At 61.3% G+C, this 23,313-nt stretch overlaps 2 protein-coding genes across 4 annotated transcripts; both read right to left on the reverse strand.

The window, feature by feature from the left end:
• Positions 1–634: 634 nt before the first annotated feature.
• SHISA8 (shisa family member 8) lies at positions 635–5,943 on the reverse strand. Its single transcript, XM_086403077.1, has 4 exons — positions 5,280–5,943; positions 2,603–2,736; positions 1,721–1,867; positions 635–1,330 (listed from the first exon to the last, which is right to left on the reverse strand). The coding sequence occupies exons 1-4, from the start codon at positions 5,807–5,809 to the stop codon at positions 936–938; spliced, it is 1,206 nt and encodes a 401-aa protein (XP_086259203.1). The 5' UTR covers positions 5,810–5,943; the 3' UTR covers positions 635–935.
• Positions 5,944–14,057: 8,114 nt separating this feature from the next.
• Positions 14,058–18,470, reverse strand: TNFRSF13C (TNF receptor superfamily member 13C). 3 transcript variants are annotated; one of them, XM_086404284.1, is made up of 3 exons: positions 15,868–18,470; positions 15,236–15,499; positions 14,058–14,708 (listed from the first exon to the last, which is right to left on the reverse strand). In XM_086404284.1, exons 1-3 carry the CDS (start codon positions 16,199–16,201, stop codon positions 14,527–14,529), a joined length of 780 nt encoding a protein of 259 aa, XP_086260410.1. In that variant the 5' UTR covers positions 16,202–18,470; the 3' UTR covers positions 14,058–14,526. The 3 variants fall into 3 exon arrangements, with proteins under 3 accessions (XP_086260410.1, XP_086260411.1, XP_086260409.1); XM_086404285.1 differs by having other exon boundaries at positions 15,236–15,496; positions 15,868–17,293; XM_086404283.1 differs by having other exon boundaries at positions 15,236–15,577; positions 15,868–17,288.
• Between the last annotated feature and the right edge of the window lie 4,843 nt (positions 18,471–23,313).

Genomic DNA, 23,313 nt, shown 5'->3' on the forward strand with positions numbered 1-23,313 from the left:
TGCCTGGCACAGAGGAACTTGATGCATGCAGGGTGTTGGCAGTGCCCTGGGCCACAGCCAGGAAAAGGGAGAACTGGAAGTGCCAAGCCTGAGGGGGGGCAAGCACCCTGGTGGGGGCACTGCCAAGGCTCTGGGTCCAGCAGCCCCATCCCCGTTTCCCCCAGAGCAGCCACTGGGAGCAGGCTCCCCCATCCTGAGTACCAGCTGTCTCCAGGCCCACTGCCCACGCCCATCAGGGGGGTGGCCCCAGGCCAAGCTGGCCAAGTGGCCTGCAGCCCAGGGGCCGGCCCAGGGCCAGACAATGTCAATGAGGATCAGCCAGGCTCAGCGAAGTCAAGCAGGTGACTGGCTGGAGGGGCTCTCCTCCATTCAGGGTCATGGACCCTCGGGGGCCCACCAGCTCTCTCCCCTGTGCCAACTCCAAGATGGCTGCAGCCTAGCTGCCCCCTCTCCCATGGCTCCTCCTGGTGTGGACATTCCGGATGGCATTCAGCCCTGACCACCCTCTCCAGCTACTTCTCCCCAGCTCCCAGAGCACTTGCCCACCAGCTCTCAGTCCTCTGCTCTTGCACATGCTGTGCCCTCTACTGGCACTGCCGTCTGTCCAGTCAATGACCAACACCTCCACCATCAGTGCCTCACAGAGCCAAGCTGGGGCCCCTTTATTCTCAGGGATGGGAGTCACAGAAAAGGGTTTATTTACACAAGGAGCCCCCAGGACAGAACCACTGGCCTTATCCAGTGTGCCATATCCCTACAAGACTCCACGGCTCCTCCTGGTCCAGTCTGGGCAGGCAGAAGGGCTGGACTTCAAGGCTGGCACCCCTCCTTCCGCGGCCTGGGCGCCCCCCGCCCGGTCAGGCCCGTGGCAAGTCCCCCTGGCAGAAGAGGGCTCCCGGCGCTGCAACGCCTCGAGAGAATCGGCAGCTCCTTCTTCACACGGTGACCTCAGCTTTGCTGTTGGTGCTTAGGTGCCGGGTTCCGCGCCCGGCGCTGCCGTAAAGGCCAGGAGCCTGCGGGCTGAAGGCCTCGGGCAGCTTCTCCACGCTAAACTGGCTCCGGGGCGCGTGGCCCGCCCGTCGCGGCGCGGGAGAGGCGTGAACCGCCAGGTGGCCGCGGGCTGCGGGCCGGACGGGGCGGCCGGCGGTCCAGGCCTTGTAGTGGCCCGATGGGGTGGAGCCGGCGGGGGGCGGGTAGCCCGGGGGGGCCCAGGGGCAGGCGTCGAGCAGCTCAGGCAAGTCCTCGGGGGGCCTCCGGGCTCGCGACGGGAGGGTCAGCGGGGCGGGTTCCGTGGCAGGAAAACGCTGGTAGAAGTCCGGAGCCGAGGCCTCTGCGGGGACAGAGAGCCGTGAGTCGGGGGCGGGGCCAGACCTCGGGGGCGGGGTCAGACCTCGGGGGCAGGGGCAGGTCCCGGGGGCGGGGCTTCAGCGCCTCCCGGCGGGTACAGGCTGCAGAGGCGGGGATCTCAGGCCCACCCGGGAAGGGTACAGGCTACGCCCCCCGGCTCTAGATTCGGCTACCCGGCCCCAGACCAGCGGCCTGATCAGAGAAGGGTGCGGGGCGGCCGAGGCGTGGGAGCCGATCGGCGAGGGGGCGATGCGGACGCTGGCTGGAGCGCCGGGAACTTTAGAACTGGGACGCCGAGCCTCACAATCCAAGCGCTTGCACTTCCGGGGGTGCAGTGGGCCCGGAGCTCCCCAGCACAAACCCGGCCTCTCACCTGCGGCCTTGAGCCCAGCTGCCTTGAGGGTGGTGTACTTAGCGAAGTCGGGCTGCAGCGTCACGTTGCCGCCGCCCTGCAGCCGCGGGGCGCGCGGGGGCCCCGCAGTCACCGAACCCAGGGGCACGTTGTTGGGGCGTTTCTTGTCTGGAAGGAGGAGATGAGACTCGGCTCGCTGACCGGAAGACATCCCGCACCTCTTTTGCAGCCCACTCCCGGAGGGCAATTAAAGATAACTTGTGAGATGACTTTGGAACTCATTCCTTCTCTGTCTCCTGACGGCAGAATCTCCAGTACCTCGGACAGGGCCTGGCTCAGAATAAACGTGAATAATAGCAGCCAGCCCTGAGGGGGTGCTCATCTAACGGATGACTTGCCAGCTTGTTCGATTGGAGCCTGGTGCTGGGGCTCAGGATCAGCTTCTCCCAGAGGGGAAGAGAATGTTTGAGGATTGGAACCCATAGTGGGGGGAGGGGAGGTGCTGTCAAGGCTGCATCGCCAGCAGGAGTCCAAGAGGGAGGCACCAGCCTGAAGGAAAAGGCCCACGAGAGGCCACAGACGCAGGCCAGGGCTCTGAGCCAGAGCCTAGAACCAGGCAGACCCAGAGTCTGAACTGGGCATCCCTGAATCTGGAATCTTCACAGAGTCCCAAGGCTGGAGGTTGCAGGACCCTGGAAGGGACCCCTGTCCACCACGAGGAGCTGACTAGTTGCCCACTCCCCCATCACAGAGGCTGACTAGTCCCCTCACAGAGGCGGGCAGCTCACTTCCATCTGAGAAATGGCTCACAGCCTCAGCGCTCCGGTCCCCTGCTCCCAGGCCCTCCTGACAAGGCGGCTCTGTGCTGTGGATCAACAAAGGCCCGGCCACTAGCCGCCTCACCTGTGCTCTTGTGGGGGGAGCCCCGGGGAAGGCCATCACCCATCTGCACCTGGACACAGCTACCCAGAGGTGGGCCCAGAGATGGAGGCAGTGGCTCCTGGGGGCTGGGCTGCTTCAGGAGTTCCGTCAGTGTCCTGTGGGGAAAGAGTGGTGACAGGCAGCCTGTTTCCCTGTCAGCCAGGTTTGGCCCATCAGAGGCAGCGCGCGCCATGACTTCTCATTGTGTGGCCCTGGGCAGCTCTTTCAACCCTTCTGGCCTCCCCTCTCCCCAGTGATTAGCCCCAAATATCTAGTTGCTCCTCCCAGACATGACCTGTAGCCCAAACATGGCCAACTCTCAGAGCAGGTCAGGAAACTAAAGGGGTCACTTGTAACCAGGGCCACCTTATTTTCCAAAGGCTCTCCTCCTCCCCATTCTGGAGTCTACTCCCCAAGACCCTCCATGTTGAGCCCCCTCTCTCAACACAAGCATCTGAGCATCTCTGGCTCCTGGATTTTGTGCCACTCCTTCTCCATCTCCTCTGGGAAAACTCCTACTCATTCTTCAAAGCCCACCAGAATCCTTCCTCTACCAGGAAGCCTTTTTTTTTTTTTACCTGCCTACCTTCCTCCCCTCTTGCCACAGGGGTTTCTGCTGTGTTCCGGGACTTAGCTACCAGCACAAGCAAGGAGGATGGACAGTGTGGGGAAGGAGGAGCCAGGAGATCCCACAGTGCCAGCCCCGCACCAAAGGCTGTGTGACCTTGGGTACCAGGACACCCAGCCCCCACCCAGCTGTGACGGGATCTGACTGAGCCTTCCCCACAGACAGCCAAACCCAGCCTTCAGCCCAGCTGCCTTCAGAGTCCAGAACCCATGATTTTCTCCTCGCTGGGGCCTCAAATGACTGATTCATGCTGAAGCACACTGGAGATGGGACACCTGGGATGGGCGCAGTTTGCTGCAATGTGGCAGGAGCTGAAGGTCTCCTAGCGCCTGCCTGAGCCGATCCATGTGCCCTGCTCACTCCTTGGCTGCTCACCCCCGTGGTCTCATCTCTGAGCACCCACCAGACAGCTCTCCCAAACACCTGAGCGATTTTCATGCCTCTGAGCCTTTGCACAAACTTTCTCCAGAGATGGACTTGGACGCCCCACCAAGCCGTCTGAGAAGCCTTCCCTGACCAGCAAGCTCAACAAAGCAGAGGGTGTGACTCGAGGGGAGGAGGGCAGGGGTTCAGAGCACACCCACACACAGCTCCCCAAATAAGAAATCGGAGTCAGGGCACATGGGAGCCTAAAGGCCAGACAGAAAACAGCACTGGCCCACGGACACAGCACAACAGGGGTGGCCCAGCTCTTCCTGAAGCATCACTAGACCTGCTTCCTGGTCCCCTGAGGATAAAGTGGGTTCCAGGTGAATGTGTCCCTAGGCTGCCGCAGCCACTCCCCTCCACTCATGGGCCCCCAGTTCCTGCTGCCCCGCTCGGATCAAGGACAGGCCCTGTCCTCTCCCCTCATCCAGCTCCAGGAGGCTCCAAGCTCAGGAGGCCCAGGCCTTGCTCCTGAAGCATCCAGCACCCAGGGTGAGAGGCACCAGATCGCACGCAGCACAGCAGCTGAAGCCAGGGTTCCAGTCCTGGCTCTGCCTACAGCTGCCTTAGAGCAGGTGGGCTGGGTGGTCTGGAGAGTGAGGGGTCCCATAGAGTGCCAAGGAAGCCCTCCTGCCCCTGAGGGAAGTCTAGGAGTGGGAAAGCATTAACACCTAGCCCCACACAGGCATGGGGGCCTCTCTCCACGGTCACTTCTAAGTACCAGCCTGTCGCACACTGTGTCAGCAGCCCACACACCCAAGGGAGCCGGGCCTGGATGAGCGAGTGAGGAGGGCCCAGGCCCCAGGACATGGGGGTGACTGGGGGCATGTGAGTGTGTATTGGGGTATGGGGTGTAAGTGAAGGTTTAGGTTTGGGACACCGAATCCCAGAGTCCCTTTCCCAGCTGAGGTAGGGAACCTGGGTCCTGTGACCCCCACTTAACACAAAACTCAGAACTCAGCACCTGTCCAGACCGCAGCCAAAAGGACCCTGTACCGCACCTAATGCGGATCCCCTTCTACCCAGGGGCACTGAGTGGGGTGAGATGGGGAGGTCTTCTAGAAACACTAGGGAAATAAGGTCAGCACTGAGTCACAGCTTTGGGGGTGGAGGGGGGAGTGGGAAGGGAAGCAGGAGGGGAGAGAGCCAAGGGAGCCACAGAAAATGTCCCCTCCCTGGGGACCTGAGATGCCTGTCGCTACATCAGTGCACGCCCCCACCCCAGCGCTAGTTGGGCTCGGGCCCTGGCCCCCTCCCCTAGGCACGGATTTTGTGCCCTCAGTCCGGCGACCTGCCCTCCCTCCAACTCCGGAAGAGGCCGGAGCCGCGGGGGAAGGCGGCTCAGCACCCAGCTCCCGCCGGAAGGTCAAGGGGAGACGGAGCGGTATCGGCTGTCTCCCTCCGTGAAGGGGGTGTGGGGAGAAACAGACCTGGAGATTCAGAAGCGGGGAGGCAAAACCTGGAGGAGGGGGCTGTTGAGAGGACCGGAGGTTCCAGAGGGTCAGGAAGAACGAAGGCTCGCGAGGGGGAGCCCACCCGGCAGGCTGGCCATCCAGGGGGTTGGGAGGGGATCCCGGGCCCCGGCCCCGGGCCGCGCGCGCTCACCTGGTCACGGCGCGCCGCGCGCGCGGGCTGTGCGCCCTCTCCAGGCCCAGGCGCGCCCCGATGCCGGCTAGCACCAGCAGCGCGGCGACGCCGCACACCGCGTAGACGGCCGTGTGGCTGCGTTCGCGGCCCGGGTCCCGGGGCGCGGCGGCGTCGCGGGCGCGCGCGGGCGGCCGGCCAGTCTGCACCCAGGCCGGCGTGTCGTAGTTGGAGCAGCGGCTCTGGTCCAGGCGCCGCGGCCCGTCGTGGCAGCAGAAGCGGTAGCCGCACGTGCCGCAGCAGAAGTTGTAGGCGCCCGAGCTGCAGTTGAAGGGCGGGTCCCACTGACCCATCACGTCGTAGTAGCCGCGGCAGCGGTCGCCCCCGGCTGGGGCTGCTGTGCCGGAAGCCGCCGGCTCCTGCGCCTCGGGGGCCCCCGCGCGGCCCGACGGCGGCCGCGCCAGCAGCAGCGCCAGCCCGAGCCCGAGCCCGAGCCCGAGCCCCGGCGGCCCGCGGCGGCCGCGCAGCCCCCGCGCACCGGCCCGCTCCATCGGGCCCGCGCCTACGGCTACAGCACCCGGCGCATGGCGGCGCGCCGCGGCTCCGTCCCGCCGCGGTCCGGGCCCACTGGTCCGCGCCCGCTGGGATCGCGCCCGCCTCGCCGCCCTGCCGCTGGCTCCTGGAGGACACCGCCTCTGTCGTCAGCTTCCCGCGAGGACCCCAGACCCTGAGCCGGGGTTCGGTCTGGGCCTCGCGGGGCCGGGTCTCCAGTGGGCGCGTACTCTTCGCAGGCTCACCTCGGACTCGAGCCGGCCAGTTGGCGCCCTGGGACTGCCCCCCACCCCCGGGCCGGGCGGTGGGTCCTCTCCTGCGCGCGGTCCCGGCCCGGCGGGTGTGCGGGTCCCGGTCCTAGCGGGGGCGGCAGGCCGCCGGATTCCGCTGCCTTCCCGCCGCCGGCTCCGCGCTGCCCGCGCTCTGGCTGCGGCTCCGGCTCCGCGCGGGCTCGGGCGGGCGGGGGAGGGAGAGAGCGGGGGAAGGAGGGCAGGCGGGAGGGAGGCAGGGCCGGGGGAGGAGCGCGGCCGCGGCGGCGGGAGGGCGGTGGCACGGCGGGCCCCGCACCGGCGGAGCGCCCCACCGAGACCCTCCCCGAAGGCCCGCCGCGAGCGGTCCTCGGAACGGGCGCTCCAGGGCGCTCAGCCCAAGGCTCTCGGGACTGTTCCTTCGGACACGAGGCCCGCCGCGCGAGCGCTTGTGTTTACAGGTGCGGGGACTGAAGGGACCGGGCAGCCCTGGCGGGTCGCTGTTGTCCCCCATCCTCCCCGCGCCCTCCGCCAGTTCCGATCCAGACACAAGTGTGGCTTGAGGCAGGGCCATTCCCTTCTGCGCGCCTCGATGTTCTGGCTGTTAAATGGGAAGGAAACTTCCAGCAGAGCCTCAGCAGAAGGCCAAGTTTAGGTGCCCTCCTGGCCGCCTCGGGTTCAGTGTTAACCCTGGGACATGAACCTGGGTCCCAGAACTTCCTGGACGCTGGGCTGGGGTCCTGCAGTGGGTGGCCACACGTCTATGAGCGATGGACATGGACTAGTCCGGAGCTCCCTGGATCTCTCCTGCCAGCCCAGGTGAGAAAGGGAGGAGATTGGTTTACCCGCAGGGACCCCCCTTGGGGCAGAGCCCTTGTCAGACACTGCGCCCTGGTCCCCACTGGACCCTCAGGTCCTTTCTCAAGCCCCGGGGTAGGGGTAGGGGCTGGGAGGGAACCTACTCAGAGCACTACTCAGTTATGATTCTGAAGTTGGTTTTAACTGCAGAATGTGATCTGAGCAACCCAGGTGAGCTGCCTGGCTTTTCCCTGCCTCAGTTTCTCATTTTAACACCAGGAACTGCCTCTTCTGGTGGGGAGGGGTCAGTGTGGGGCCTCCCACTGTCTAGATGAGAGAATTAGGGGGGTGCTGACTGCAGGCGTGTTTCCTGGTGTCCCCACACATCTGCTGAATGAATGAAGTGACTCTAGCCTCTGGTTTCAGATGAAGAATTTGGGCTCCTTGGGTCCTTCCTGCTCCCTCTTGCATCCTGTCTTCACTCAGTAACTGGGATCAGCTTATAAAAATGGAGGAGGTGGAGGCAGGAAGGAGACAGATTTACATTTAAAGGAGGATCAGGTTTTCTGTTGATGAGATGAGGGGCTGACAGACTAATTTCAGGGCTAAGACAGGAAGAGGGTGACCTCCCTACAAAGCCCTCCCCCATTCCTTATGCCCTGGCCAAAAACAGACTGCTCCTGTCTCCTCCACCCACAAATATGCTTTGGATCCAGCCCAGAAGACCCTACCCTACTAAAAGGCTTTATTACAATTTTAGAGAAAAAAGAAAATAGATGAACAAAGGGATCTTAATTCCATTACCTTAGTCCCATTACCAGGGAAAACTGATGCTTTACAAACTGCTTTATAACTGGTTTTTCATTTACTTTTTGCTGTCAAACTTTGAGTATATTATTCTGCTTTAGAACTTTATATTTTCTGGTGCATCCTTTGCTGCTTCCTTAGCTGGTATTCCTAGAAATGGAATCCATGGCACAGACTGTCTAGTTTGTATCAATGCCCCCAAGACACACTGCCAAGCAGCCCTCTGGGTCACTGAGTCTCGGAGGGTAGCTGCTTCTCCCCTCTTTCCCACCCTATTACTGGGCACTAGGTTTCAAGAGGCTTGTCGCTGCTCCCTGGGACTGTGACCTCTTCCCGGGAAACATGACCCTGTTGGACCCAGAGCAAGTCTTCTAATGCTCTGCTTCTCCCTGGTCCCCTCTCCTGACCCTACTTTCTTCGCATCATTGGATGCTCTGCCCAGCTTCCACCCCAAGTTTACTGCAATCAGGATATATGTCTCCATTTAGCCAATGAAGGAGCTGGATTCCAGGCACCGCCCTACCATACCCCCAAGGAACTGATGTCTAACCTCCAACTCCTCCCCACATCCATGGCTTCCTCCCCATCTCAGTCTGGTTCAGTGGTCAGCCAGGAACCATAGATGCCCACATCTACTGGGTCCATGCCAGGCACTCAATGCCCTCTCCATGTGAACACTCAGCCTTGGGGTGAGGGATGACACAGAGAGGGCAAATGCAAAGAGAGACCGCAGCTGACTGGCTGAGCCCTGGGGTCTGACCATCCACTCACCTGTCCCCCAGGTGCCCAGCCACGTGCTGGGCAAGAGGATCTAGAGACACAGTAGTCCAGTTAAGGGAAGACCCCTTTGTCCAAGCTGCCCTCCCTGGACCCTGGGATCTCTCTCCATGACAAGGCACCAGAGCACCAGCCCCTCGTCTCCACTGCCCGCCACCCCCAAGCCTGTATCACCAAAAGTCATCCATTGATCCAGGCTTAAAATAACCCCTGGCATCTGCAGCAAGCCCCATGGGGCAGGCAGAGGAGCCGAGTTGCCATTCATGAAGGGCACCTGCCCTGCCCCCAGCTCCGAAAGCTGGGATCTGGAGTATGTGGGTATCTGAGTGTGCTCAAGAACATGAGTGAGAGTGTACACGTCTGGGGCTGGCACAGCTGTGAGGGCCTTCATTGCACGTGGGCATGTGTGTATGTGTGTGTGGCAGTGTGAATGTACCTGTGCACAACCCTCCCTGTTGAGTACTCACCTGGTGCCCAGGTCTGGCTGGGCAGGGCTCAGGGTCCTGAGAGGAGAGATCGGGGACGTACATTAAGAACCTGGCTTGGGCCTCATCATCTGGATTCTAGGTGGTAGGTAACCAGTCTGCCCAGCCTTCCTAGAGAGAAACCCAAGACCCCGGGACGGGGAATGACTTGTGGTGACTGGCACATAGCCTGGAAGGGCCGGAGTCTGGCCTGGAACCTGCACTGCGTGCCCCAAACCTACCTTCTGACCAGTTCAGTACAGAGAAAGCAGCTAGAGGCCCCTGACCCAGAGGCCTGGCAGCAGTGCCAGTGCCTAACACCTGGCACATCAACTCCTCCATGAAGCCCTGGGCCCTTCCACTCGTTGTTTCTTCCTGGAATGCCTTTCCAGCCCCCTCACACTGAGAACTCCTATCTATTCTTCACTTTGGATCCAGACTTATGTGAGTTGGAATTCCGGCTCTAATAAGACCGATGAACATTTCTGGGCCTCAGATCTCTCATCTGCAAGATGGGCTGCTAGCTCTTCTTCTGCAGGGCTGCAGGGAGAGGTCAACGGGTCTCCGGTTGAACAACATCGGAGCCTGCAGCCTTTTGGGAGCCCCCACCACAGCTGTGCTAAGAAGACGGTGATTCCACCGTGGGTGCCCTCTGTGAGTCATTGCCAAGCCCATCTTGCTCTCATTTCGTCTATGGTGGAAGGTTACCCAAGAAGCAGACGTTGCAGGGGACCATGGATTCCCTGCTAGTGCAGATGCCGAAGAATGTACGTTGGGGGGGAGGTCTGCAGGGGAGGACCCGAGGCTCCTTTGTCTCCCTGAGAGGCAGTTCGTGACTCAGGCTCCAGCTGCCTGTGGGAGGGACCGGACGCGCGCTCGCTCCTGAGGTCGCGAGGGAGCGGTGGAGGAGGAGGGGGGAGTTGGGAGGTGGCGCTGGGTGCTGGAGCTCAGCTTCCCTTCTCAAACCCGCGTGCACGTAACCAAGGTGCAAGTCCGGAGCTGCCCACCATGACCTTAGCGCGGAAACAGACCCAGAGAGGACAGTGTTCGGCGGAGGTCATCCCGCGCCTCCACCCTGGACAGGTGCGCTCTGCCCCGCCAGCCTGCCGGTTCCTAGGACATAGCTCTGAGGTCAGCTCCGAGCGCGGAGCGCCGAGCAGGAGGAGGGGGACAGAGCGGGGAAGGCCATCTCTCCCCAAAGTCGGGGCCAAGCCTCTGCATTTGGTCCCCTCCCGGCTCGGGTCGAGGTCCTCGGGCCTCGTTTGAGGACAGGGACCGCGCGTGAGCGCGGCGGTCCGGAGTTTGGAGTCTACACGTGATCTCGGTGCCTTGCTGCTACACGACCTCCCGTTTTCCCTGCAGGTGGGCCTTGAACCCACCCCTTCTACCAGCTCTTGGCCCCTCCCCTTTCCTGCTACCCCCGAGGCTTGGGGTTCCTCGGCCCCACCTCCCTCCTTGACCCCGCCCTCGCCACGCCTCTAGCCCTGGCCCCACCCCCTTCCTCCCGCAGCCCGGCCTTCCGGTGCCCGAACGCAGGCGGTCCAGGTGCCCCGGGTCTCGCTGACCGCAGGAGCCGCCGACATAGACTTTCACCTGCGCCAGAGTCGTCGGCACCGTCCTGGATCCATGCAGGACGCCCGGGGCTGGTCCTCAGATTCTCTGCAGCTCAGGGAAGTGAAGAGATGCTCAAGAGGCCCGGTGGGCCCCGGGAACCCATGCAGAGTCCCCCGAAGAGTACGAGCCAGAACACAGGCGTCTGTGTCCTCCTGGCTTCTCCTCGATTCTCCGTGTGACCCTGGGCAGTTGTTCCTACCACCCACCCCCCTGCAACCCCCCTTCCCCACCCCCAGGTCTGGATCAGGCAGCTGGGGAGCCGGCAGAGAGGGGAGAGAGGTCAGATTTCGCTTCTCGGTAAGGGAGAATTTGGCCTGAGTCACTGACAACAGAGAAGATGGGAGTGGGCTCCCACCTTGTGCCTAGGGGAGGGCTAAAGGGTCTGGAGGTGACAGAAAGGGTGAGACCGAGCAATGGAGCTGAAGGAGCGCGTGCTCCCAGAGGTGGGTGCCCCTGGGTGCCACCGGGCGGGAGTGGCCACAGGGAAGGTTCTGACAGCCTCACCTGGCACTCAGCGGCCGTGTGCCCAAAGACTCCAGCCCCTTCCCCTGCCCCGACTTCTCTGCACCTTTGCACGCAGCTCCCTGGGCCAGGAACGCCCTTTCTCTGCTCTGTTCCAGCAAGACAGCTCTGCAGGACTCAGGGCGTATCTCCTACTCTCCAAAGCACTCTAAATGCTGAATTATCACACATAAACACACCGCTCTCCCTTCTCCGTGCCCCCCACCGCACCTGCTTGGGGCATTCCCTGGCTCTGGCCAGGATCACCCTGTCCTGTTGTTGTGTCCCGCTGTCTCTCCCACTGGAGTAGGACCTAATGGCGGGGTCTGAGGCTGACCTCCTGGCACTGACCAGCATGGTCCTGGCACAACACAGGCATGCTGGGATCTGGGATCAACGGGGGCAGTAAACAGATGACAATGGGAGATGGGAGCGGTAACTCCTGAGACCAGAGCCTCAGGCCAGCTCTGGGAAACTCACATAGGGCGGGGGCAGAATTTCTGAGGGTTGGGGGGCTCTGGGCAGAAAAGTATCTGCATCCCAGGGAAGGAAGTCAGTAGAGGCACTCATGAGGTGGAGCCCCTACTTGCCAAATGGCCTCTTTAATCTTGGACAGTTGGTTGGCCCGCAGGTTCCGTTTTGCATGTAGCAGACAGGACCCAAGAGATGCCACAGCTTCTAAAGGCAAGGGCTGTGTGAGACAATCCCTGCTGAGACAGAGGGAGGTTAGGGGTCACGTCCCTCCTCCTGGCCTCACCAGCTGGGCCTCCCCACCCCCACCTTGAGCCAGGAGCCAGGGCTGCCAGGCAGGAAGTGAGAGGTGCCTGCAGGAAGCCCCAGGAGGAACTGAGACTTCAGCCAGCCCCGCCCCCACCTGCAGGGCCCTGGGGACCTTGGGGACACCTGACCCTGCACCAGGAAAATCTAGCCAGAAACAGGCTGGGGAAGGGGGGCTACTTCCCTGGGTTCCGATCTGAAGAAGCAGCTTTGCCAGTCTATCTTGGATCCTTCTTACTGCAGAAAGAGACCAGTTGAGGAGGGAAATCTTTTGAGTCGAGATGAAAATAAAGAGCAAAGCCTGGAACCAATGCCTGGAGTCTGCAGCTCCCGGTCTGCTCCTGGGACCTTCTGGCCAGAGGGTGCCCAGGTCTAGCCCAGCTCCCCCACTGCTGATTGTATCTTGGGCCAGGTCCCTCCACCTCTCTGGGCCTTTTCTTTCCTATCTGCAAAATGAGCCATATAATCCCTGCTCAGAAACATGAACTGGTCCAGATTTTCAGGAAAGCAGTTTGACCAAAAGGGCTCTAAAAAAGGTCAAGGCCTTTTTAAAGCAACAACTCTCCTTCCGGGAAACAGAGACTCAGTGTCCTCATCTGTATACTGGAGGTGAGGAGTGGGGATCCTCTAGGTTCCCTTCCAGTCCTTGGAGGGCCACAGGCCAGGAGGAGAGCTTTGCATCCAACCCCCACCTCTGTTTTTTAGAAAAGGAAACTGAGACTGGACTAGGGGTTCAGTGGGGACACAGTGGTGCCAGAGGTTTGCATGTCTGGGCCCCAGGGGGCTGCACCCACTTGTGTCACCGCCAGGGCCCACCCCCTGGCTGTGGTAGCAAAGGTGGGGAGGGAGACGGGGGTGGCCGAGAACAGCTCAGGCTCCCCCAACTCTGAGAGGCAGAGAAATGGAAAGTTGGGCCCATTCTGGGCCTGCCCCGACCCTCCTGCCTACAGCCCTCACCCTGACCTCACCTCAGCCACCTGGTGGCTGGGGGGATGGGGGGAAGCATCTGAGATGTGTTCAGGATGGAGAGAAGAGACTCAGATGTGGCTGTCCGGTTCTGCGGGGTGCCAAACGGCGCAAGCCGCTGACTATCTTCTGAGCTGGGAAAGGGCTGGGCTGGAAGGGCAGGTGTCTACTGGGCAGCTCTGATGGGCAGGTCAGGAACAGATGGACAGAGAGCTGATGCATGGAAAAGAGCATGGTCGAGGTGGGAGTCCTCTGGCAGTCCAGGGGTTACAACTCCAAAGTCTCACTGACAAGGGCATGGGCTCCATCTCTGGTCAGGAACTAAGATCCCACAAGGCGTGCAGCATGGCCCAAAGAAGAGAAAATAATATGGTCAAGAGCCTACAGAGGGGACAACGTGGTGCTCAGAATACCGTCTTCTGACTTCCCAATCCCTCGCCCCTTCCAAAGGTGCTAAACTGTGACAAAGTCCAAGGCCACAGTCCAGGACAGAGTCCAGGTCAGGAGGATCTAGCCCTCCTGATCGCAGGAGGTTTGGCAGGAAAGCCAGTAGCTGACTGAGTGCACAGCGTGGTCCAGAACTGGAAGGGAGGGTCTTGATTCCAGGCCCCAGGGCAGGGGCACCACGGTCAGAGGAACAGTTCCACTGGGGTGGTGGATGCCTGACTTGGGGAGGACAGGCCACAGAGCGAAGGGCACTCAAAGGACATCAGGTCCAGCTGGTTCAAGGCCACAGGCCTGCCCTGGCCTCCTAACTAAGGCGCCTCCTGCAGGTCCTGGGCCCCGCCCTGTATACAGCGCTGTGTGCCCCAGAGGCCACTAGCACTCCAGGTGGGCTCATGCCACTGTCAGCATGCCACCAGTGTGCAACTGCAGTCCAGCCCCACAGGCTCCAGACTTCCTCCCAAGCATGAGCCTGGGGCTCTGGAAGCTGCCACCAGGGCAAAAATGGCATCACAGATCTTAGCAGATAGGCCAAGCTCAGGGGTGACCCTAGGATACAGATACCCAAGAACCAGCACAATTCAGGCTATTTCTTAAACCCATCTTGTTCTAAATCCCAAAGCAAACCGGTCAGTTGGTTACTCACTGCTGCCATTTGCATCGGTTTAAAAGCGGGACAGCTCCTAGAGCAAGTATTAAATACAACCCAGTACAAATTAAGCATCCTCCTACTCAGTGCTTTCCTAGATTCATTCTGGTTTATGGTGGTTTCCCCAAGCTTAAAGGAAAACTCTACTCAGAGTATCCCAACCACTCAAAAAGCACAGAGCTCAGCCATGACCTCTGAGGACTAGGACAGATGGTATGAGTTTATTTTGTGTATTTGTGCTCACTCAGATCAGATCAGTCTCTCAGTTGTGTCCGACTCTTTGCGACCCCATGGAATGTAACCTACCAGGCTCCTCTGTCCATGGGATTCTCCAGGCAAGAGTACTGGAGTGGGTTGCCATTTCCTCCTCCAGGGGATCTTCCCAACCCAGGGATCAAACCCGCCTCCTTAATGTCTCCTGCATTAGATTCTTTACCGCTAGCGCCACCTGGGCAGCCCAGTCTGAGTTTAAGCCAATGCTAACATGCGGTACAATGCCATGCAGTCCAAACCCTGTGGTCTGGGTGCCTGTAGCTCTGCAGGGTTAGCTGGGGAGCAGGTGGGCTCCCAGAAGGGACAGTGGGCACCGGAGTGAAGAACTGAATTCGGCCTCCAAGTCCGGCTGGTGGCCCATAGAGAGGGTGGGGGCCACCTCCTGCCCTCCTCGGTGGCTACTGTAGCTCAGGCCCGGCAGTCTTGGTGGTCACCAGCTCAGTGGAACCCAGTTCTGTGGCTGGCACAGGGACGCTGTGGGTAGGTGGGGTGGCCACTGGGTCTTCACTGGGCAGAAGCCAGATGGGAGCCGTGGCATCCAGGGTTCCGGGGGAGAGTGTGGTGTCAACATCCAGGGACTCTGGGGTGGGGGTGGGGGGTTGCGGGTGGTGCAGGGTCAGGATTGGCTCGCAGCTGTCCCCACCCACTGTTCTAGAAGCCTCCCTGGTGGGACAGCCCTCTGACTGATGGGAGGAGAGAAGTCAGTTGATAAAGCCCCACTGGTGGGATGGGGTGGGGTGGCACGTGATGGGCCCTCAGGACGGGAATTTTCTAGAGCTGGTTGGCAAAATGCCAGTGCTGACAGAGGGCAAGGAGAGGTGGGAACCAGTCTGGCTGTCCCAGAGAGAGGGTAGGATAGGCCACTTCCCCCCCAACCCTCAACTGGGCTCCCCAGCCTTGGGTTTCTTCCTCACACAGGTCTGGGACGTTAGAGCTGTGTCCCTCGCCTGGACTGGGGGTCTCTGGCCGGACTATTTCTCTCCACTCGGCCTTGCCTCCTTCACACCATCCCTACCCCTTCACCCACCCCTCCTCGGACCCCTCAAGGGCCATGCCTCCCCTCCGACGGCCCCCAACCCTCTCCAGTCCCCTAGACGAGGAACTTACTGTCTGGGTCTCCGTCCGGGGCCTCCGGGACCTCCGCGGCCTCCGGAGCCTCGGGGACCACCGCCGCGCCCGGCTGCCGCCGCCGGCGCTTCCAGGTCACCAGCCCGAGCAGGGCCAGGGCCAGCGCAAGGCCCAGCAGCGCGGGGGCTCCGAAGAGCAGCGCAGGGAGCGGCAGCGCCGCTTCGGCCTCCGCGGGGGTCCCCGGGCCCGCCGACTCCTGCGGCTGCAGCGCCGTCCCGGGCGCCAGGCTGCTCGGGTCGCCTGCTGGAGGGGACGGGCAGGGGGAGCAGGGGGCGGAGGAAAGGGGGGTGTGGGGAGGGGGAGGGCCGGAGGAAGGTGAGGCTGGGCCGCGGAAGAGGGGGACGGCCGGGCGGGGCAGCGCAGGCCGAGGGGGCGAGAGGGGGCCGTGAGGGCCACGCGCCGACGGCTGGGCCCCCTCCAGGCCCCCGGCTCACATTCCCCACCCCACCTTGCCAGTTAACCCGAGGCCCCCGCCCCCTCCCCACGTCCTGGGACAGGGCGGCGGCGGGTGGGTGGGGAGGGCATGCCTGCGACTCCGAGCATCACCCTCCTTCCCGCTCCAGGGCTGCCCCGTGCGCGCGCGCCATGCGTCGGCGCGGCTCGACTCTTACCCAGTCTAGGCCCCGTCGTCCGGAGGAGACTGCAGGCCACACAGTTGCGGACCAGCGGGTCGAAGCACTGGGTCTGCAGGCACTGCGTGGGTGCCGGCCGGTCCTTGCCCCGCAGGCTTCTCCGCCCTCGCTGCATGCTGCCAGAGCCTCTAGCCTTCTGCGCGCACCCCCGCCGCCGCCGGGACCGAGTCTGGGCTCTGCTGCCCCGCGGGGAGGAAACCGGGCGGGGCGCCACCCACCCCGCCCCAGCCCGCCCTCCTGCCTGCTGGAGTGGGACCACTCTTAGCCCGTGGACCAGCACCCCAGACCCTCTGTGGTTTCTCCATTCAACCATCACCCCTAGACAGCCATGGGGCGGGCCCTATTCTGGGTGCTGAAATCAGGCTGGGACTGAGACCCAGGGGCTTGATCTTGGGGCACAGAGATGGGCCCCTTAAGCAGGACACAGAGCTCTGGGGTGGCGTCCCCAAGGCCAGCCTGTAGTCCCAGGCCATCCTCTCCAGTCCTCTTCCCCTTCCTGCCTCCTCCTTCAGGGAGCCCTCCTGTCCTTCTCAGGCAGCGCTGGTCAGTTTGTCAAACACAACAGGGGCGCCCACATTGTCCCAGGCCCCCTGGGGGACTCCCACACCAGGAGGTGGCAATGGGGGAGGCAGTGCCTCTCCACCACAGCATCACTGAAGGTGATCCCCACGGAGGGGACAAGGAAACTTCATGGACAGGGCAACTTTATGGACAGAACGAGCAGGTGTTTGCTAGATGGAGTGAGGTCCACTGGAGCAGGCAGTGTAAACAAAGGCCTTCCGCCAAATCCAAAGGCCAGGTAGTGCTGGGACCAGAGGGCGGGGCTGGGTCTTTGACTGAGAGAAGCCAAGACTCTGGCTGCAAGGGCACTGGGGAGCCATGGAGGGCTTTCAGCAGGAAGTGTCCCAGTCAGACCTGCCTGTTAAACACTGGCTGGAATGGAGTGCGTAGATAGGGTGGTCCAGGGAGCTCAGTCTCTAGCTCTCAAGCAAGAGGAAGACTCAGACCAACCAATAAATAGACAGACCAAGGCCCAGCAGGCGGTAGGCAGCCCACCCACCTTGACTTCTTTTTCCCAGGGCTGTGTGTGTTCAGGCTGCTCACCCTTGTGTCTCATCGAGGCCCCTCCTGTCTGTCTCTTGTGTTTGGGGCAGCCCCACCTGACTCTCACCTGTGTCTCTCGGACGGAATCTCAGGCAGACACACAAGCCCCCTTGGCCTTCCTGGACAGATGCTGGACCCCCTACTTGGAGCGGCGGGGGGGCCAGGGCTAGCAGAAAGCCTCAGGAAGGAGCATGGACTTGGTGCCCTCGTGGTGGGCCTACCAGACCCTGAAGCACTCAGGGCTGGAGGTGCACAGAGGAAAGAGTAACTGTCCAGGGGGCAGGGAGGGGGCTCAGGGCCAGGACTAGATCTTTAGCGGCTGAAGCAGGAGGGAAACCTTCCAGACAGAAGGTGGGACGGACAAGTTCACAAGCAAGAGAGGGGCAAGGGGAAGCTTGCCCTGGGGACCGGCTTGGCTGCTGCCTTGGGGGTCCAAGGCTGCGGATGGGCAGGGCCAGGCCTCGCCCCGAAGGCCCTGGGGGAGTGAGGAGCCCCAGGAGGTACTAGAGTGGGTGGGATTCTCTGAGCTGTGCCTTCGACGGGACCCTCTGCCTGCTGCTGTGCAGCTGCAGCCTGGCCAGGGTGGGCAGCGCAGCAAGGAGGCTGGCACCACAGCCCAGGGCCGGGGAATGAGCCAGCAGTTGTTTCAGAGGAAAGAGGGACGTGATGGAATGAGGGGAGCAGGGCTAGGCCCCCCCCAGGTTGCTTGCTCTGGAAACCCTGAGACAGCCGGCCTGCAGGAGCCCGGGGCCCACTGCCTCTCCGTCCCCTGCCCATGGGCCAGCAACTCTGTGGCAGGAAGGTGTAGGCGGTGGGGCAACTGCAAAGGAGAAGTGGGTCTGGGGTGGGGGTGTGGGTGTGAGTGTGGGTGTGTGTTGAGCGGGTGGGGGAGCCAGGAGCCTGCACAGGAGCCAGGGCAGGGCAGGTCCTCCTAGAGGGCAGAGGGGCGGGGGCAAGACAAGAAGACTGGGTCCCCCTCCCCACCCCATCACTACTGATGCCGCTCTTACCTGTTAGCTGTGGGACAGCCGAGCCCTTAATAGCATTGGGCATCTCTTCTAACCTCTGTGTGTGCATGCTCTTGGCGACCCCATGGACTGTAGCCTGCCAGGCTCCTCCGTCCTTGGAATTTCCCAGGCAAGAATGCTGGAGTGGGTTGCCGTGCCCTCCTCCATCCAGGGGCTCTTCCTGACCCAGGGATCGAACCTGCATCTCTTGTGTCTCCTGCCTTGGCGGGCTTGTTCTTTACCTCTGTGCCACCTGGGCAGCCCCTTCTTTGAAGCTGGGTGCCAGACAATTGGGCAGGGGGAGCTGAGTCTCAGGAACCTGGGGGAGAACCTATGCCTGGGGGATGGGAGGGCCAGGTCTGGGGTCGTGTACACAAGCCACCCCTGCACGGGCAGCCCTGGGCCTCTGTCTTCCTGCGGCCGCTCTGACCCTGGCGGAGAGCAGAGGAGGTGACCGGCAGGGCCTCGGGCCATTCGGGGAGAGTGGCGCCTGGTGGCGCAGGCCTCCTGGAAGGAAAGAGGTCCTCACTGGACACACAGGCTTCCTGGGCGCCTCCTGCGTGCCCGCAGGGGCCTGACTCCAAACCTTTTCACTTTTGCTTCCTAAATAGGGAAGCCGGGAGACCTTGAATCTCTGTTTGGATGACTTAGGGGTTAAGAAATTTCGGGACTTTCCTGGTAGGCCAGTGGTTGAGACTCTGAGTTTCCACTGTAGGGGGCACGGGGTTGAATTTCTGGTCAGGGAACTAAGATCCTACATGCTATGTGCTGCCAAAAAAAAAAAAGAGAAATTTCACCATCAGACCATATGGTAGAAGTTTATTCCTCAATGTATTTTTTCATATCCTCTGAAGTCAATTTATTACTTTTTAAAATTCACCATCTGTATCACTTTTTAACTGTGAGATTTGACCAAGAGGGAGGGTTAAGTTTCTAAAATCAAATGTGGTTCAAGCAAATGTCCCCTGTGCTCTTGACAGTTTTTACTTTAACTTGGTATCATTACTCTATGTATGCACAAGTAGAAAATTAGGGACTTTGTTGCTGAAAAACCCTTCTAATTGAATCTATTAGTGTTCTCAAGTTTTAATTCACTGAGTTTTTTTTTTTAATGATTAATTTGAATCTGTCAGGGAAAACAGAGTCTCCTTTGATCTGTGTCCCCCAAAATACCCCCCAAAACACCCTCCCCATGGTTCTGACACAGGTGCTATCATGATGTCATTTTTTTTTCAGATGGGGAAATAGGGACTGTGAGGGGCAGAGGGATGACCCTGCACCTACGGGGGTGGGGGGGGGGTGCGGCCCTGGCTGGGGTCTGTGTCCAGCTGAGCATGAAGTGTGGCCTGTGCCCTTCAAGCCTCAAGGACAGGGTGGGGAAGTGAGGACATTCTGCCTGGTGGATAAGCTCAGTGTCAGGGGTGTGGAGAGGGGAGGCCCCAGGGGCAGAGAGGCCCAGCCCCCAGATCTGGATGTGAAAGTGCTCTGAGACCTGGGATGCCTGTGTTCTTTACTTAAAAATTAGTTTTATTTGTAATTTTGTGACTAATATCTGAACATGTTCTCATGAAAAAAACCCTCATACAATACCGAAGTCGATGAGTAAGAAGGGGCATTTCTCTGCCGCTCCCCAGAGGGGGTGTGTTTTCACTTTGTTGAAGTGTTTCATCCCAGTCTTATTTTTATGCCTTTACATTCTCGTGTACAATCAGGTTTTGTGTTTCATAGAGAGAGCGGCCACGGGCTGTGATGGCCTGTCGGTCTGAGTGCTTGTGTTGGCTCTCTCGTGTCATCTTCTTTTTTGGGGCCAAACCACATAACATGCAAGGTCTTAGTTTCCTGACCCGGGATCCAATCTAGGTCCTGGCAGTGAAGGCGTGGAGCCCTAACTGCTGGACCACCGGGGAATTCTGTCTCACTCCATCTCATTTTGTCACAGCGGCCAGGGCCCCCAGAGTTGAGATTCCCTTTACCTTTCTTTATTTTGGGGCTGCACCAGGTCTTCTCTACTGTGAGAGGCTTCCTCTAGTTGCGGTATGCGGGCTTCTCACTGCGGCGGCTTCTCTTTTTTGTGGAGCAAGGGCTCAGTACTTGTGGGACGCAGGCTTAGTTACTCCTTGGCGTGTAGAACCTTCCTGGACCAGGGATTGAACCCATGTCTCTTGCCTTGACGTGGGGATTCCTATCCACTGTGCCTTCAGGGAAAGCCCTCCTTTGCTTTTCTCATGTATTGGATTGGCTAAAAAGTTTAGTTCAAACTTTTGGCCAACAGATGTCATTTTAGCTCTGACGTCCAAGACACTGCCAGAAAGTCTCCTTTCCCACCAGGGAGAATGGGAAGGGTGTGATGTGGGGCCTCTGGACATGGGGAAGGGTTGGGAGAGGCAGGGAGGTCAGCTCAAAGTCCTGGTGAGGCCAGAGGTCCCTGGGACCCCTCTCCCCTTGAATCCAAGTTACACAAGGTGAGACCTTGGAACAGAGGGACAGAGGTGGGAGTGCTCCCTGAGGCTGCCTGTCCAGGAAGCAGTTAGGAAGTCCTCGCCCAGGCTCCCAGGCCCCTCTGCCTATCCTCAAGGCCCCATCCCTCCCCCCGCTACCAATCACACACGTGCAGCCCCAGCAGATCTCTCAGCCTGGCCCCAGGCTGGGGGGTGTGGGCCTCCATGTGAGGTCCAAAAGGAGACCCGGCCCCTCAGCCTCACAGGGAGAGGAGGCCCGCACCCTCTGGGGCCAGGCCTACAGGTACGTAAGGTGGACAGAGATGCTGAGACTTGGCGGGTGGGGCAGACGGGGAGCAGGACCCCCACCCAAGGGGCCAGCTGTCCCCAGGCCTCATTCAGGGCACCGCCCAGGAGGGACCGGGGATGTACCATGGGTCAAGCAGTGTTCTAGGTTCTGGGGCAATAGCAGGGAACCACAGAGACACAGACCCAACAGTGAGACCACAGAGGAGGCGAGGAGGTGAGACATGCTAGGGAGGAAATGTCAGGAGCGCAGGGTGGCCGGGAGGGCCGGAGCCTTGGGAAAGGCCCGGTGCGACCTTGGAACAGGAGGACAGAGGTCCGAGTGACCCTGAGGATGTCTGGGGAGGAGCGGGCGAGGCCCGGGGACCCACGGGCCGCAGCAACCAGGGAGACGGCGGTGTGCACGCCCACCGTGGCCTGGCCCTGTGCCCCCTGGCTTGACCTGTGGGGGAGGTGGTGGCCTCGAGATCCTTCCTTTGCAGAGAACAAAACAAGCTCAGGAGGAGGGATGAGCCAGGCAGCCCCGGGCCCTAAGCCTTCCTGCCACCGCCCCTCCATAGCACTTCCGCCGGTTGATGACATCAGCGGTGGTCGGGGGTGGGGGGGTCTAGTCCAGCAGAGAGGAGGACCGAGAGCTGGGGTCCCCTCTCAGCCTGGCCGGGCAAGGGCTGTTACCCAGTCAGACCAAGCACCTGCTACATGTTAGCTGCAGAGGCCCCCCCAGATGTCTCTGGCACCCCCCCCCCCGACACCACAGGTCACGGGCACCAGGGATGGCCACCCGCTGTCCCGCCCAGAGCAGCTGTTCAGGGACCCCAGCCCCATCCCTAGGGTCACACTCGAGTGGGCCTCACAGCTTCGGGGTGCAGCGAGCTCCGCAGCCCACCCCCTCAGCCTCCCCAGGCCTCGCCCCGTGCCCCATGTCTGTGAGAAGTCCTTTCACAATGATTCTCTGCTTGCACGCTTGCAGCCCCAGGGGAGACTGAGCGGGGCGGGGGCGGCGGGGGAGGGGTTAGGTGAGCAGGCATCTTCTGGAAAGGGTCCCTTTGAGCTGGAGTCCTTCCAGGTAGGCCTGGCTCAGCACCCAGTGTGTTTGGGGAGGGACATCCCACAGCGGGGCTTTAGTTCAATCACCTCCTGCGCTCATCTCACCCTCCACACCCCTGGGCACAGCCAGCCAACCACTCCCCCCGCAACCCCCGGGGCCACCATCTGCGGAGGGCGTGGAGGGCCAGACCCTGGCAGGTGCGGTGCCTGGCCCTTGGGTTTCTCTGAGCCTCTCGAGGACCTCGCCAGGCTGCGGGGCCCGGGGGTGGGAAGTGAGCCGCTCCAGGTCATGCTGCAGGTTGGCCGCAGACCCTGAGGCAGTGGGACGCAAAGGCCGGGTCCTTTCCCACTGCATCACTTCCCCTCTGTGGCCAGGCTGCTCTGTCTTAGCCACAGCCCCAGGCCGCCCCTGCCTCTGCTCGCTGAGGGGTGGCAGAGACGCAGGTGCCAGGCTCGGAGCCCCCTCCTGGGCTGGGAGGGGAAATAGTGTCAGCCCGGGCCCGGGATGCCTGGGTCTGGGTTGCCTTCTACAGAGAGCCTGAGACCCTGGGGCCTGGGCTCGAGGGCTGCCCGCAACCAGGTGGCCTGGAGACCCAAAGAAACCTGTGCCCCTGAGTGTGCCCTGCCCCTCTGGCAGCCTCAATGCCTCACCCTCGTGGTGTGGGGCCCCGATGCCCCCCTCCCTCCCCTGTGTTCTCAGGGAGCATGGAGCCTCAGGCTGCCCACTGCCTTGGACCTGCTGCCCAGGGGTCCATGCCCACCATCAGTAACCACCTCCGACGTGACCGCCCGTGACTGTGGCCAGCCTGAGGTCTTTGAATAGCTTTGAGGTTTTTTTTTGTTTGTTTAACATCACAGCTTCTCGCTCTCGGTCCTCACAAGTGGTTGGAAGAGAGGCATCAGTTAGCCTGACCCCAAGCTACAGACGAGGAAACGCAGGCACATCGAGCATGAGAGTCAAGGGCAGCCTTTCCCATCTCCCTCCCTGGCACCAGGCACCTGTGCTGGGCACCACAGGGGCGTCAATACAGGCCCTCCTTCACTTCCCTCCGTCACACGGGCTCCCAGACAGGGTCGCTGGCCTCCACTCGCTGGCTGGCTCCCGGGCCCTGAGGGCTCAGCTCCACTGTGAGGCAGAGGCAGGGTTCCAGGGTTCCGGGGCCCCCTCTGAGCTCGCTGGAGCCTTGACAGCATGGAGCTCCCCCAGCATTTGGAAGGCTCCCAGGTCCTCGGCTGGAAAATGTGATGCCATTTCTCTTGTTAAATGGCACCAGGTGGCGAAGAAAATGTGGCACAGGCACCAGAGAGAGAGAGAGGGAGAGAGAGCCCCGTGTTGGCTGGGGGCGGGGAGGGGGTATGGAGGACCCTATTTGACTCCATCCCAGATGTGGCAGGCAGGGCGTACCCACACCCCTGCTCGCTCCTGCTTGGACACCTCGGCCCGTGACCCTCCGCTCCCCTCCAGCAGCCCTGCGGGGCCCCAACCTTTATGGCCCAGGCTCCGAGGGGCTGAAGACAAGGCT

This window comes from Bos grunniens, chromosome 5, assembly GCF_055505025.1.
Source record: "Bos grunniens cultivar Pamir isolate PY7600 chromosome 5, Bosgru_T2T1.0, whole genome shotgun sequence".
Classification (NCBI taxonomy): domain Eukaryota; kingdom Metazoa; phylum Chordata; class Mammalia; order Artiodactyla; family Bovidae; genus Bos; species Bos grunniens.

What these genes read in the sequence shown, in the direction of transcription:
- SHISA8 (XM_086403077.1), bottom strand. Translation starts at nt 5,809, where the DNA reads ATGGAGCGGGCCGGTGCGCGGGGGCTGCGCGGCCGCCGCGGGCCGCCG. An exon ending in GCGCGGCGCGCCGTGACCAG is followed by an intron (nt 2,737 to 5,279) that starts GTGAGCGCGCGC and finishes CTTTCCCCACAG; the next exon opens with GACACTGACGGAACTCCTGA. An exon ending in AGCTGGGCTCAAGGCCGCAG is followed by an intron (nt 1,331 to 1,720) that starts GTGAGAGGCCGG and finishes CTGTCCCCGCAG; the next exon opens with AGGCCTCGGCTCCGGACTTC.
- TNFRSF13C (XM_086404283.1), bottom strand. Translation starts at nt 16,201, where the DNA reads ATGGTTGAATGGAGAAACCACAGAGGGTCTGGGGTGCTGGTCCACGGG. An exon ending in GACGACGGGGCCTAGACTGG is followed by an intron (nt 15,578 to 15,867) that starts GTAAGAGTCGAG and finishes TCCGCGGCCCAG; the next exon opens with CCTCACCTTCCTCCGGCCCT. An exon ending in CCCGGACGGAGACCCAGACA is followed by an intron (nt 14,709 to 15,235) that starts GTAAGTTCCTCG and finishes CCCCCACCCCAG; the next exon opens with AGTCCCTGGATGTTGACACC.